The 14894-nt window shown below is 46.3% G+C and overlaps 1 protein-coding gene across 2 annotated transcripts in view; it reads left to right on the forward strand.

The window, feature by feature from the left end:
• TNFRSF13B (TNF receptor superfamily member 13B) overlaps nt 1-13943 on the forward strand; it is a 124025-nt gene extending 110082 nt beyond the window's left edge. For both annotated transcript variants that reach the window (XM_069643088.1, XM_069643089.1), the window contains exons 4-5: nt 4904-5104; nt 12598-13943. In XM_069643088.1, coding sequence (XP_069499189.1) covers nt 4904-5104; nt 12598-12884 — 488 coding nt within the window. In that variant the 3' untranslated portion in view covers nt 12885-13943. The remainder of the gene's footprint in view (nt 1-4903; nt 5105-12597) is intronic.
• The last annotated feature ends 951 nt before the right edge of the window (nt 13944-14894 follow it).

The following is a 14894-nucleotide window of genomic DNA, read 5'->3' on the forward strand; positions in this document are numbered from 1 at the left end:
TGAAGTACAAAGCTGATAAAATCTCTCAGTTCCTGTTCTTAGTAGTTTTAATTCTAAAATCGTGACATGTGTATATAGTGATCTATTTGATCAAAATGAAGATCGTGTTCATGAGGAAGATCGTATCTCGGGAGGATAGCTCAGGGGCAGCGTGCTCGCCTTGGAAACAAGACAACACGGAGCAACACAGGTTCGATCGCCGGGTCAACACTTAGAAACCTATGGGTATTAAGCGCGTTATAAATAACCTATCATATATCATATCATGAAGTAGTTTCACCATATTCATCGAATAACCGCACTCAAAATGACGAGCTGATTCGATTAAAATATACCCATGAATGGGGGTGCGTTTTGTTGATGTTTGAATGCCCTTTATCTAGCCTGGGAAATGTACCCTTTTAGGTTCTGGAGGTACTTCTATAACTGATTCTTTTTTTGTTTCATTATCTTATTGGAATTTTTTTTATCAGGGTTTAAGGTGTTTGAGTAAATATTAAGTGAGCATGCATATCCTTGTCTTTATCTTTCAAACCCTTTCGGATGTGAGAAACTTGATCTCTTTAGGAAACTTAGAGATGGTAATTCATCGAGAAAAGATCAGCCTGCAAAAAAGGTCTCAGAATACAGACACAAAGAACTTAATGAGATAGCCCGCGATAAGCTGCAACCAGGCGCAGGTTCCATCGATTCAAGACGCTTCTGGGATATAGTGGCATCTCTAGTGGATATGGTTCATCTGCTGTTAAAACGTGTAGTGTAGAGACACATGTTCCTCTCCAGGGGTGGAGATCATGTTTAGTCAAGTTCATGCTTGTAATCAAAGGGGATGTGTATGGCCAATAATTTGCCCAGATGTTAGAGCTGCGTTCATCGATCAGCTTTGTTGATGTAGAAAACAGCCTTGTTTTCTCTCAAACTTATCAAAAGTGCTGGTCCCAGCCTAATTCTTCTGATCTATATAGGATGCAACCTAAATTGGGGGGGGGCACTTGTTTTACAACCTTTTTAATATTATGGTAGATTCCGGTACATTTTCTGTCAGCGGCAGTCATTTTATTCCCATTTTTAAGAAAGGAGATCTTATGACACTGAATTGATATCACCCCGTTTCTTTACTTGACTGTCCTTTTAAATCGTTTGGGTACGTGATTTTGAAGAAGCTTAATGAATGTGTGTCTCAAACAAATCGGTCACCAATACAGCTGGCTTTTGGAAGGTGTGAGTTATTTTGATCAGGCACTAAATCTTTATTTAGTTTCTTACAGCCGGGGTGGGGGAGCCAACCAATCAGGTTGCTCGGTTCACAGGCTGAATCCCACAATCCGGGCCTGCATTCTGAGCAGCCTGAAGGCTTCTCCCCCGCCCCACCAACTAACCCCCACTCTCCGCTCCAGTCCCCAATTCCTTCCCTATATGCACCGCTACCCCAATTACCTGATTTCTTTTTCGGTGGCAGCGGTTGGGCCGCCACCACTCCAGCCTCCGAGGCTGCCATGGAGGCTGGAGTGATGTAGTTAAGGGCCTGGGGTGGGTGATCCTCTGCGTCCAAGCTATAGGTATTTTATTGGTGCCAGCTATGTAAGTACAATTCTGTTTGCAAAATGTCAGCCAAATCCATCGTACAAGTCAAATGTTATTAGTAATTCATTTTTTTGGGGGTTTCCTAGGCTACTTGATACTCAACTTAACTATAGTGCGGCGACTGCTGCACTATAATACATATATATATAGTAGGCCGCCGCTGTCAGGTTCAGCTGGAAGACTTCAGGATCCCTAGAAAGTCAGGTCACTGTGCTACCACCTCCCCAGGTGAATAGGTCACCCAGACTAGTATACAGCCTGTGTGACAGATTTCCTTATGCAGGACTGCTACTTGACACACACCCTCTGGAAATTAAGGAATATGGATACAGGAGCTGCAGGGGAGAGAGGAGATACAATGTAATATAAAACTCCTGAAAGTTTAAACCACTAAAAGCAAACAGTATTACAGAGTTTAGCAACTAGTGGAAACTAACTCCTGGAATCATGGAACACCAGTGATTGATCCAGCCCCTAGTCTAATTACCTATGATACTAAGGATAAGAAAATTAGAGGCAACTGGATGCAAAGGTTCTGGGCAGTGAAGTAACCGACTGTTGCAAGAACAGCAATGCAGCGCAATTTACAGGCTTTTATAGTATTATGCATGGCTATATGAGATAGAAAACCTCATTAGGGAAAAGGACCTAAACGCGTCATAACATCATGTGTCACGTAGAGTCTGTTGATGCCGTGACGGACAGAAGCCAAACTGCATTCTTAATCTTGGCATTGGGAGTCCCTCAAATGCCAGGGCAGTTGGTAGCGGTCCAGGAAGGACCCAGGGACTCTACGATGAAAGCGAGGCCCAACTGCGGCCTCAGGAAAGTTTGCAGAACGGGTAGGGGCGCGTCTCGTCCCAATCCTAACATCCGCCCAATAATTAAGGTGAAACCTGTGAGCCATAGGAAATCTGAAAATTCTAATTCTAACAACTTTTGACTTGGTGGACGGATTTGGATGACATTTTGCAAACAAAAATGTTTGTCGTGGTCAACCACCAGTCTGGAAATTTTGCGAAAGATTTGTTAAACAATGGAAAAGTTATTAAGAAAGCAAAAAAACACAGTTTTCGGCCTACTCCCATTCATTTCCCCCTAGAGAAAAAGTCAAAATTTTGGTCATCCAACCCGTAAAAACCACTGGACAGATTTGGGCCAAATAAGAAATAACTTGGGCATTGACATGATTTCCGGGACTAGTTAAGGTAAAATCCATCCAGTATTTTGTAAAATATTTTACATAGAAGGGGGTGCCCCCCTGCTTCCGAAAATGTGTCATATCTCCTATGGTGCTTTGTAGCAGAGAAGATTTCATAAATGAAAAGCTGCAATTTTCCTTCAAAATTCTATGGCTGTTAACTTTTGACTTGCTGGATGGATTTGGATGAAATTTCCCAAATAAAAGGTTTTTCAAGGGACCACCCGAACTCGAAATTGTGGAAGCTATACATTACAAATTAAAACGTTATCGAGAAAACAAAAAAGTTCAATTCATTTTCAGCCTACTCCCATCCATTTTCCCATAGAGAAAAAGTGCAGTTTTGAAACAGCCGTCGGACGAAAACCGCTGGAACAACTAAAAAACAACTTTGTGCCTGCAAACATTGACTTAATTTTATTGACTAGCGTGGGTTAAATCCATCCAGTAGTTTGAAAAATAATTCTTCACAGAAGGGGATGCCCCCTGCTCCTTCAAATCTGTCCATTGGCCTTGGTGCTTCTCAGCAGAGAAGCTGAGAGAGGCCAATATGTTTTGACTTTCTATATGAATTTGGATGACATTTTCGAAAATGAAGTTTGTCAAGGCCCCCCCACAACTGGACATTTTGGGAACAATCCAAGAATGAAAATGTTATTAAGAAAACATATAAACATAGTTTTCAGCCTACTCCCATTCATTTTCCCATACAGAGAAAATGCAGTTTTTGAACAGCTGTAGTGCGAAAACCGCTGGGCAGATTTGGACCAAATAAGAAACAATTTGGGCAAAAACCATTGACTTAATTTCCTTGAGTGGCTTGTGGTAAATCCATCCAGTAATTTTTTAAATATTCAAGAGAGACATGAGGTGCCCCTTCTCCTTCAAACTTTTATATGCATCAGTGTTAGTGCTTTGCAGTAGAATAGCTGAGAGGCTGTTCAGAAATTAAAAGCCCCATTCTGTTTGCTCGATGCAAGCGATTCCCATGAAAATACCAGCAAAGGCACACAAATGAAAGAACTCTCTCTCAACCAAGGTTTTTTAACAGAATTTCAAAAGTTTTGTTGTCATGTTTCCTTCACATTAAATCTGATAACCTTAACTCACTCTTAACTGAAGTTTTTTCACTGAATATGTATATATATATATGTATATATTGTTCTCTGTGGCGTCACGTAAAGCACATTGAACTTTAGTGAGAGGAATACCTGTACATGTTGCCACAGAGAACAACCTATATATGTGCTGTACCAAGTTGCCTATTTGAATTGATTGCAGTCATGTTGGTATTGCACGTGTTATGCATGTGTGTGTTTTGTTAAGCACTGATCTATCACCTTGTAGTGGAATCTGAAAACGAATCCCACTGATGTTTAAACTAATTCACTTAAAAAAATAGAAAGTGGACCATGGGAAAGTAGACTTTTAACAGTCCTATTGAACTTCAATTCACAAGTGCGGCTGCCGCACAAACCAAAAAGCTCAGCTAATCCATGGGATTTGTTCCCTGATTCCACTACAAGTTGATATGTCCGTGCGTAACAAAGCACATGCATGAATAAGTACAAGATCCTGGAGTGTCTATGTGAGAATGCCGGAGCTGTACACGGTAGAGGCTGGAGTGCTCCTCAAGGAAGCCTGTGCAACCCCTAAAGCAGTGGGACGATACACAGTAACAGCGTGTGACCAATGAGGATGTTTCATTGCGGGAGAGGCCTGGCTCCCAGCCAAAGCCGTCAGTGCAGTGATATTTTCTAGGAGAGAAAAGATAGATGGGGAGCAGGACAAGGCAATCTTAGATGCACACATAGGCGTGACAAGGGAGTGGCCTAGGGTGGCATGTGCTACCCCTGGAATCCGATTGGCCCCCCAAGGTGCCACCCCATTATCCTATACTATGATCATTATATGTGTATGCATGTGTACTTCATGCCACCCCAGTTAAAGGAGTCTGGACACTCCACTGGATGCACAGTATCTTAGCAACCATTCATTTTATAATGTTGCAGGGAAAGCTGTGTGCCTTGGCAGGACTGAGGGCACAAGATGCATTGCCTGGGCAGCCGGTTGTCATGCATGTTCTAACCTGTGCCCTTTTGCTATGTCCCTTCGCAGCTTCCGGGACTGGCATTCCAGAAAGCAGGCCAGGCCTCTCACAGGACCAGACTGTTCTGATGTACACCCTGCTAGGACTTTCTTTGTTTATAACCCTCTGCTCGCTCCTGTTCCTCCTGAGATGCTTCATCCAGAGCGAGGCAGATCACTGCTCTTGCAAACCTCCAATTGCTGAGGAGAACAGGAACGGGTCTTCGAAAGGTATGTGTCAAGCACTGTGCATTGCAACAAAGGATCAGCAGCACATATGTAATTTAAAGGGTTACTCGTCTCTCTTGGAGCGATCACTCCCTCCTTTCCTCCCATCTCTACTCTTTCGTGACCTCTGCGATTCTCTATCCCTTTCTAGTCTCCCCTCTGGCCCTACTCACTCTGCAGGGCACATGTTTGATGTTTTGATCTCCTCTGACCTCCCTCTCTCCATTCCTCTGACCACTCCTCTCTCCTGGAGTGATAACTCCCTCCTCTCCTCCCATCTCTCCCTCTCTATCCCCCAGGCCAAGCCAACCCCAACACTGCCACCTACCTTCTCGGACATCCGGCCCATGAAGCGTGCGTCAGTTGAGGCTTTTGCCGCCAACTTCTCTCCCCCCCGCCTCTGGCTGACTCACATCCTGACACAGCTTTTTCCATGCTCTACTCTTCTATCACTGATACTCTTGATGCTCTTGCCCTCTGTCATGAGGATCTGCTTCAAGCTCAAAGCCAAGTGCAATTCTTGGTACGACTCTGACCTAGCTACCCTTAAACCTCAGTGCCGGATGGCTAACAGGAAATGGAGGGCTTCTTGTTCATCCTCTGGCAAACTGGCCTACCGCCTGCTCCAAAGGCAATACCGGCTCCTTGCCTGAACCCACATCCAAGCCTGTGTCTCTGCAGCATCTAACAACTCGGCCGAACTCTGCAAGGAGCTGGCCATCCCTGCTGCAGTCTCTAGCTCTCCTGTTGCCTACCAGACCCTTTGCACGACCCTTGCCTCTCACTTCATCTAAAAAACCCACGACATCCTGTCCACCCTCTCATACCCTCCCCCACATCCCCCTTCTTCTGCTTACTCTGGCGCTCCTGCAGCCCCCCCCCCCTTTCTCTTCCTTTCCTCTTTTCTCCCCTGACGAGATTTCTAGACAAGTCCGATCTATGAAAGTCTGGTCAAAACAGGTTCTTCCCTGTTCTTCCAAAACCATCAAGGACCGCATTAACACCCTTGCTCCTGCCCTGGCTGATTTCTGCAACCTCTCCTTCGCCTTAGGAGCTTCCCCCTCCCCACTGAAGCACTCTTGTGCACCGTCTTCTCAAGAAACCCACAGCTGACCCTTCTTGCCCAGCTAGTCCGATCTCCATCACTCCTTTCCTGGGTAAACTCCTGGAAAAGCTCACAGCTTAACCTTCACACCAATTCTGTTGGTTGTCTCCATGACCATCAGTCAGGCTTTAGAGCTGCCAGAAGCACGGAAACTGCTCTCCTGAACATCTGCGATGACCTGCTCTCAGACCTTGACTCTAACATCCCTTCTGTCCTCATCCTACTAAATCTCTCTTCTGCCTTTGACACGGTCAACCATAACATCCTGCTCAACCATCTCCATGACAACCTGGGTACTACTGATCAGGCTCTGGACTGGCGGACCTCTTTCCTCTCTGATCGACCCTCCCAGGTCCAAATTGGGTCCTTCCTAACCTCTATCTCTCTCTCCACCTGCTGTGTTCCCCAGGGGTCTAACCACCCACCCTGGCTTTTCGACCAATACCTGGCAACTCTCGCCCATCGCATTGCCGCTCTCTGCTCCAATTTTCAGTGCTATGTTGATGACACAACTAATTTTCAGGCTTCCCTCGGCCTCCTCTTCACCTCTCATCTCAGACTGTCTGTCTGCTATTCATGTGCCGCCAACGATCTCTGCCTAAATGCCAGCAAGATGGAAATTCTCTTCATCAGCGCACCTTCACCTTCCTTTCCTGCCACTCACTGGCCAGCTTCCCTTGGCCCTCCTCCCACTCCCACCTGCGAAGCTAAGAACCTTGGGGTCATCTTCAACTCCACACTCTCCTTTTCTGCCCACATCTCTGATGTCTCAAAAAAGTCAAACTTCCAAATGAACCTCCTCAGAGGTATTCTGCCTTTCCTCTCCTTCCCCCAGAAGCTCAACGTCTCTCGACCCCTGGTTCTCTCTAGGTTGGACTACTGGAACAGCCTCTTTCTAAATCTACCTGTTTCTAGTCTCCGCCCTTTGCAACTCATCCAGAACAGGACTGCGAGACTTGTCCTTGGCCTCAAGCCCTGGGATCGTATCTCTCCAGCCCTGAAATCTCTACATTGGCTCCCAGTGGCTGCAAGGATTAAATTCAAGATCCTTTGCATTGTCCACAAGGCTTTCTGGGGCCTGGGTCCAAAATACCTTCAACTCTCCCTACGTAAATACCTTCCCTCTCGAGCTCTTCGCTCCTCCACCTCCAGCTCCCTCCAGGTCAGTCATTTCTCAAAGAAATATGCTCAGGTTGATCTCTGTCTTCAGCTGGGACTTCCCTCTGGAACAGCCTCCCTGCCTCTCTGAAACTTGAGGAGCACCATCTCTGGTTCCGGAAGCACCTCGAGACTTTCCTCTTTGATTCTGCCTTCTCTCCTCCTTTCCCCTGCTGACCCATTCTGATTTGGCATTGTCCACCTGGTTACCCACTGGTTTCGGGCCCAGGTACTTGCTCACCCTGCCACACTCCTGCACTGCCTCCTGGCAACCCTTGCACTTGGGTCTGTATCTGTAACCCTGCAGTCCCCCCACTTTTCTGCACTCATCAGACACCCCCTGTCTGTGCCTTTAACCTAGCACTTGCCTCTTGTTGGCTGCACTACCACTTGTTGTGCTTTTTTATCCTCTGCTCAGCACTCTTCACTTCTCCCTCCCCGCTGCACTTTCCCCCTTCCCTCTCCCATGCACTTGCGCGTTCTCAATTTCACTGGGCCTAGTAAGATCGTTGTTTCGTTCTCCCTTGTTCACCTCCCTTGCCTCGTTGTGCTCTGAAACTCTTGTGTATGAGCGCGATACAAATAAAATATCATATCGTATTATTTATGATGCGCTTAATACCCAGAGGTTTCTAAACACGGACCGGGACCTGTGTTTCTTCGCGGTGTCTTGCTTCCAAGAGAAGCGCGTTGCCCCTGAGCTACCCTTCTACTCAAGGAATGCAGTTGCACATCTTTATTCAAATGTAAAAAGATGGGTTTGGTGAATTTCTGCAGGACCTTGGGATTCCAACTTCAACGTAAGAAGGATAACGAGACTGAACAGCATTGGGATGCATTTATTCAAATTGGTGCATAGGCTTATCTTAAGACACCACCAAATGTTCAGTATTCTCTATTCTAACATCCCCATCATTATAGTGCACAGTTCGCTTTTTTGCCTCAAAATTCACTCAGGGAGATATTGGCTGGATCTATGAAAATCGCCCGCTGGCTGGTCCAAGCTAGTTACGCTTCTTCTTCCCCTCAGAAATTGGCTCTCAGTACGACTTGTGCAGTGGCGGCTGAGGGTTTAAAGCCTTGGTACACCATCTTGGAGTCAGGCGGAAGTGCCTGTTCAGCCACAAGGCTCTGCACCCCTGTCTATGGTTTCCCTGTGGGCTCTCCCATTAACCGTGCCTAATTTCCACACATGTAGGGGTTTGGGTCTCCCTTATGCAAGCCAGCTGCCAAGCACAGACAGGACTTGTGGGTGAAACGCTACTTGCCCCGAGCAGCGCTCGCTTTTCTTGGTTCTGCCTCAGGTTTTCCTGTGGGAGCAGAGGTAAGAGTAGCTAACCCTACAGATAATCGGTATAAAAGGCACGTTTACTCCCTAAAAACAGGCAAAAACTCCAAACAAATTTTTTGGGGAAAAATAGGAAGCAAGAGTCAGATAGGAGGCTGTTCCGCGCATCCGCTGACAGAGGACAGGTTCGGATCAGTGTTAACAGCCGAGCAGGGCCCGAGGAAGGAGCTCTAATATTACTGCTTCCTGATCTGAAGAGGAATTTCAAACTAAAAAGGCATCTTGTCATTTACATGAATTACTAGGCGGAAATATATCTGTTCCAGCATTAAAATATATATTTGTCTTCCCTACAAATACCGCCACTGGCAATGGGAATTAGTTTTGAACTCATTAAAATATCCTTTTGCTTCCAACTTCTTAAAAAAAAATAGGATGTAAAATCCTCCCACTTCAAAATCTTACCTGGAGCCCTGCGGATAGTGATCCTGGAAGCTGGGTGTGAGGGGCATTCTATAGCCGCGTTCTCAACTTGGGCCGCGGAGTGATTGTGGAAGGTGTTGAAAGGAATGGGGCAAAGGCTGAGCACCAATGAGGAGCCTTGTTTAATCCTCCTCTCCAGGCTACAAGCAGACAGGGCAGTGTACCTCTTTTTTTAATAGGATACATGAGGGTTTGGGGGATTCCGATAGGTTCTGGGATATAGTCAAGGTAGATCGACACAGATCTTTTCGGCATGCCTGGCCACCCCACCATGTCCACTCTGTTTCCCAAAGGCGGACCATGCAGTGTGGCATTGTGAAGAGTATGGACAATGACACGTGTCTATCTGACAATGCCTTTGAAAGGATTGTTTGACAAGGAAGGGGGTGCATCAACAGCACCTCAACAAAACCATGGCAGTTGTTAAAAGCTATCGGTTGAGGGCAAAATAACGGTATTAGCATAATTGACCTAAAAATATTTGCCCTAAAGCAATTGATCGAAATGTTTGACCTTTTTATCGGTCAAATATGGGGGAGGGTAAGGGTATAGATTAGGTTGAGGGGAAGTGGGATGAGGGCTTGCTGGGGGTCCCCCTCTGCATTTTAGATCAAAAAACAGGTAAAATAAATTTGATAAAATGTGATTATGTGAAATGTTTTAGGTCAAATAGACCCACACCGAAATAACACTTTAACGTAGTGGATTGTGGAGGTTTACCCTTCCTACTAAATAAAAATAGTCCTCAAACATTGCCTTCTAAGCCCACATTCCCAATGATATTGTCAACGATGCTAGATGTTTTAACGAGGACTGGCGGGGCGCTATTCCAATAATCTTTCAAGGTACACAGATGACCCTTCAACTGCATTCACGCATATATTTAAATGCCTGCCAGAAGCATCGTAGCCTGCCCTCCTTCTAAGCAAGGGGGACATAGCAGAACATGTTTGCCCATGATCAAGCAAGTGCCAGGAGCAGTAACACCTATCATGTACCCTGTGCCAGGAGATTTGGGAGTCAGAACGACTGTGCCCGAGAATATGTCCAGGGGATTTCCACTCACCAGCGACCCAGGGCACAGATTTAGCAGTCAGATGAACCCTCTTTCAAGCCACTGCCCATCTGGAGATGTGCTTCCTGTCCCTTGATGTCCGGCAGGACCACTGTACCCAATGGCAGTGATGGAGCAGGCAGCGGCCACAGCCAGGTGTAGGGTCATTAGATATGATAGATTATTTATAACGCACTTAATACCCAGAGGTTTCTAAGCACGGACCTGGGGATCGAACCTGTGTTGCTTCATGTCATCTTGCTTCCAAGGTGAGCACGTTGCCCCTGAGCTATCCTCCAGAGATTAGAGAGCTATATAATCAGAATTCATCAACCGTATTGGACAGCGTATCCTAGGACCATGACACTGTGCTGGAGAAAAGGCCAAACCTCATGACATTAGGGTCTACGAAGAACTATTTAAAATAGCATGACTTGTTATTTAGCAAAAACGGTGGCAGCAGGCTCCAATGTTTATTAGTTGCATAATGATTACGAAACACAACATCGAGGCAGCAAATATGAACATTTCATAAGTAGTTCTGGGGTGTGGCGCGAGACAAAGCCTTGCGCCCAATTCAAGCACTTCCTTTTAGGTGCATTGCCATGCCTTAAAGATGTCACCACATTATCATGGACTCCATTACAAGCACACGAAACCCACGATACAATTCAAGCCCACTTTCCCATTGTCAAGTCTCCTTTTATTTTCAATGCTCAGTTTCCTAATTCATTCGTTTTGGCTATTAGGTGGCACTTCAGCACCACCTGTAAACCAACACAATTGCATTAGAGTAATCTAGTGAGAAATGTCATATGAGGAAAGATACAAAATGTCTAGTTGTTGTTTGGTAGTTTACCCACCCATGGACTGACCATGGCCATGCTAATCCCTATGGCTAATCCCACCCACTTCCTGCCCCTCCAGTCCCAAAACACATCCTCCTAGGATCTCTTTGAGTTAGGTTTAACAAGCCTTACGATCAAACTTTTAGCTTGAATTGCCTGTTAGTGTTTTTTGAAGCTGTCTTCTGAAGGTTAATAACTTAATTTGAATTTGAAATTGCTACTGGTGTAATACAAATGTCTTACCAAAGTCTGCCTTCAGCCACTCAATTTATAAGCACTATGTGTGTCCTTCACTGAAATCCTGTCAAAAACGAGCATTGGCAAAGCCAACAGTTTTGGCTTGTGCATAAGTATTAGGCGTTTGCCAGGCAATGCTATTATATGTCCAGGTATTCGCATCATTTTGCACCTACTACCAATAATAGGGGCTCATTATGAGTTGGCCGGTATCCCGGCTGGGATACCGCCCACCTTTATTTGCGTTAGCACCCACCCGTCCAGCGGTATTACCGCCAGATCACCTGTTGGGCGCTAACTGTTACCCCCATTTCCCATTGGTTCCATCAGACGCAATTACTGTGAGGTAATACCGCCAGCAGTAATTGTGCTGAAAATTGGCATTTTTCTGGCGTGTTTACCCCCAGCTTCAAGCTGGGGGTAAACACGCCAGACTTGAGATTGGACGAACCCTTAAATGCATCAGTAACATCGTTACCACTGCATTTAAGGGCTACCGCCCAAGTCGTGATGAGGACCATAGTCAGTTATTACCACTATGGCAGTGCCTGGCAAATGCCTTTCCCATGCCTACACAAAAGCCAAAACGGTTGGCATTGCCAATGCTTGTTTCCCTCGCGTTTAGTTACCTACACATTCTTTATATCAAATGACAATTCTTTAATTTAACCTGCACCTTTTACCGTGGCCCTGTTTTCCAATCCCACTCCCCATTTTCTTGCAGGAGCAATATGGCCCCTAGGCTAATGGTCACAATGGTCTCCATGGAGACGCTTGTTACTATTACCCACGCTGCAATATCTGCAGGTACCTCGAGGGCAAATATATGTGTAACTTCTTACTGATTGTGAAGTGCAGTGACAACACCTCCAGGGATTGTAGAGATGTGTAAGAGCAACTAAACATATAACCCCCACCCCCTCAAAGGCTTTATAATATTGTTACTGTGCTTCAGCCTAGAAGTATGAAGCAGCTTGTGCTGCATGTAGTGTCGCAATGTCCCAGCTACATCAGGGGTCTGCAATCATTGCATTTCTGAGTGTGTTTAGACTACATCTCCCAGAAGCCCTATACAGCCTCGAGAACAGCGAGCTATTATGGGATTCATAGTCCAAAGCACCTGTAGAGCAGCAGGTTGCAGACCCCTAGCATACATTCACTCAGGTGAGGTATATAATGTGATGTGTAGTTTCAAGCATAGTCGCGCCTCACCTTGAGCACTTAAATCCCGCAGTCCGAACCGCGCAACCTGCGAAAGTATTTAACTGTTGGATTTTCTGTTTGTTATGACGCAGTAACTCTTGCTCTTCTCCGTTATCCTAGACCGCCTTGTGATAGCCGAGACCGGCGGGGGAGGTGGCAGCGGAAGTGCAGGAAGTGGCACCCCTGAACCCGCCGAGGCCTGTGTCTTCTGCTACTCTGAGCCGAGGCCCACCGTAGAGGAGAGCGGAAGGAACCACTGCGCGCCTCATACATGCTTAGCCCCCCCCTTGCCCTCACAAGTTGCCAGTGGAGGGTGTGTTGGGAGTGTTCCCATCGACATCGGTATTGAGGACAGGCCATTCACCATTATCTGTTCACCCACACAAGAGAAGATGTCAATGACATAACCCAAGGATTGCTGCTGAAGCCAATGGTGGCAAACCTGCGCCCAAACATGAGTCTTTCTTCTTCCGGCCTCTGTTCATGGCAGAAACTCATTCGGACTTCACTTGTGAAATCGATATTTGTTCTGTGCACCCTACTTCTTGAGTTTCGCCACATCGGCAATCCATTACACCAGGAACGGAAGCAGTCAGGGATCTTTCATTGGCAGTAAGGGCGGGGTACGTTAGGGGGGGAACGGAGGCGATTGATTCCTTCAGCAGAGAGTGGCCCAACAGCAGGGGAGTAAAGACAAAGGAAGGACACCTCAGTACCTGCACAGGAAACATGCAATGTGTCCACTTCTACGGACTGGAATGCTCTCTATCGTTCTACCAAGCCACTGACACCGCTTAAAAGAGCACAAGGTGTGTCGGCCATATTTGACCCACTATGGCAGTTCTTCAAATGAAGGACACATGTTTTCTTTTCTTTATTTACTGCCCACCAGCGTTTGCGATTGCAGAGCATTCTGCCTTGGGCTGTGTCCCCTATCACGTCACAGGATATGACGTTCCAGGGTGATGTAAGAGAACAGTTAGCGGTGTGGATCAGGTACTGCTGGGCAATGACCACGACTCTCTGCAATATATTTGGTACTTGGGTACTCTAGCTACTAGGAGATGGGCCAGATTTAGGGGCCAGGGTATATAATGCTTGGGGGAAGCAAACGCATTAAGTTCATGCATCTATCAGGAATTCGCAGAATGAGGGGTTCACGCAATTATTTGGTGACTGTTAGCTCCCTGGTGCCTCCTGGGCCTTGACTGTGAACTGAAGGATTGTGAATTGGGGATTTGTAAATACATGTAATAAACCAGATGCATTAAGGTATCTTTAACATTGTGGGGGATATGGGATATACATTTGGTTCGCTTGCATTTGTGTTTGCTTCCCTAGCAGGATGTAGAGACCGAAGGCACTTTTGTGCTTACTCGAGCATGATAGAGCCTGAAGCATAGCTCATATTCTGGTACAACCCAGTCATCGAAAAAAAAATGTGTATTCAAAGAACTGCTAAACAATAAAAGGACTTCATGCCGTATAGCGAAAAATGGCCTCCGTTATACACCCACCTCATGACCATCTTTCGGGGGAGGAGGAGATAGTCGCTGTTTTTCGAGTCCTAGGACTGGCTATTCTGTATTGACTTTTATTCTTTCATCTTTAAAACCCCTGTTTCTCCTTCCTGTCAACTGTGACACCTCCACCAGGCGGAGAGTCCGACAAGAGGGACATTCGCTCAGAGAAGACACGGGACACCTTATGTGTGTTAACAGGTGCTCTTTATTCTTACAACTGAGGAAATCCCGTTCCTCGTTCGTCACTTCCTTCTCTCCCCTTTCCTGTGGTTCCGCCCACTGTAACAACTACACCGGGCTGAGACATAACATCTTCCCCTTTCTTAAACAACAAGTCACAGGGCCTACCCCATTTCTTCTATCAGTTTTATAGGTTTGAGGCGTGTCCTTAATGGCCTTCCTTTATTATGCTGCTCAGGAGCCGTCGGGGCGCTGTGCAGTGTCTCATCCCGCCACTCCTCATTGGACTCCTCACCATCCCCCAGATCGGCTACATCTGTGCCAACTTCATTCCCTTCATGGTCTCACCGCTCCCACTGTCGTTTTCCCTGGCTGTGACATCGCTTGAAGTGAGACGCATTTGGGGTAATTGACCTCCTGACACCACCCCCTGCTGTGATTATCGTGCCTTGTCTGCTAGAAACTACCATGGATCCTGGCATGAATGTTGAGTCATCTTTCCTTTGTCTTTGTTGTCGCACTATTATGAGATCAATCACCTGTAGGTCATTGTCTCTCGCCCTTCATCAGGTGTCCGAGTACTTCCTCATCTTCTGCTTGCTTTCCTCATCGTTTGTTTGAGCGTGCATTTCCAGCTCCCTTTTTTCCTTCTCATATGATCCTTGTGGTAGCTGAGTTCGCACCCAAACCCGGCCAAACCCGTGTGATGTCATG

This window comes from Ambystoma mexicanum, chromosome 2p (assembly GCF_040938575.1).
Source record: "Ambystoma mexicanum isolate Mex_15411 chromosome 2p, UKY_AmexF1_1, whole genome shotgun sequence".
Lineage (NCBI taxonomy): Eukaryota > Metazoa > Chordata > Amphibia > Caudata > Ambystomatidae > Ambystoma > Ambystoma mexicanum.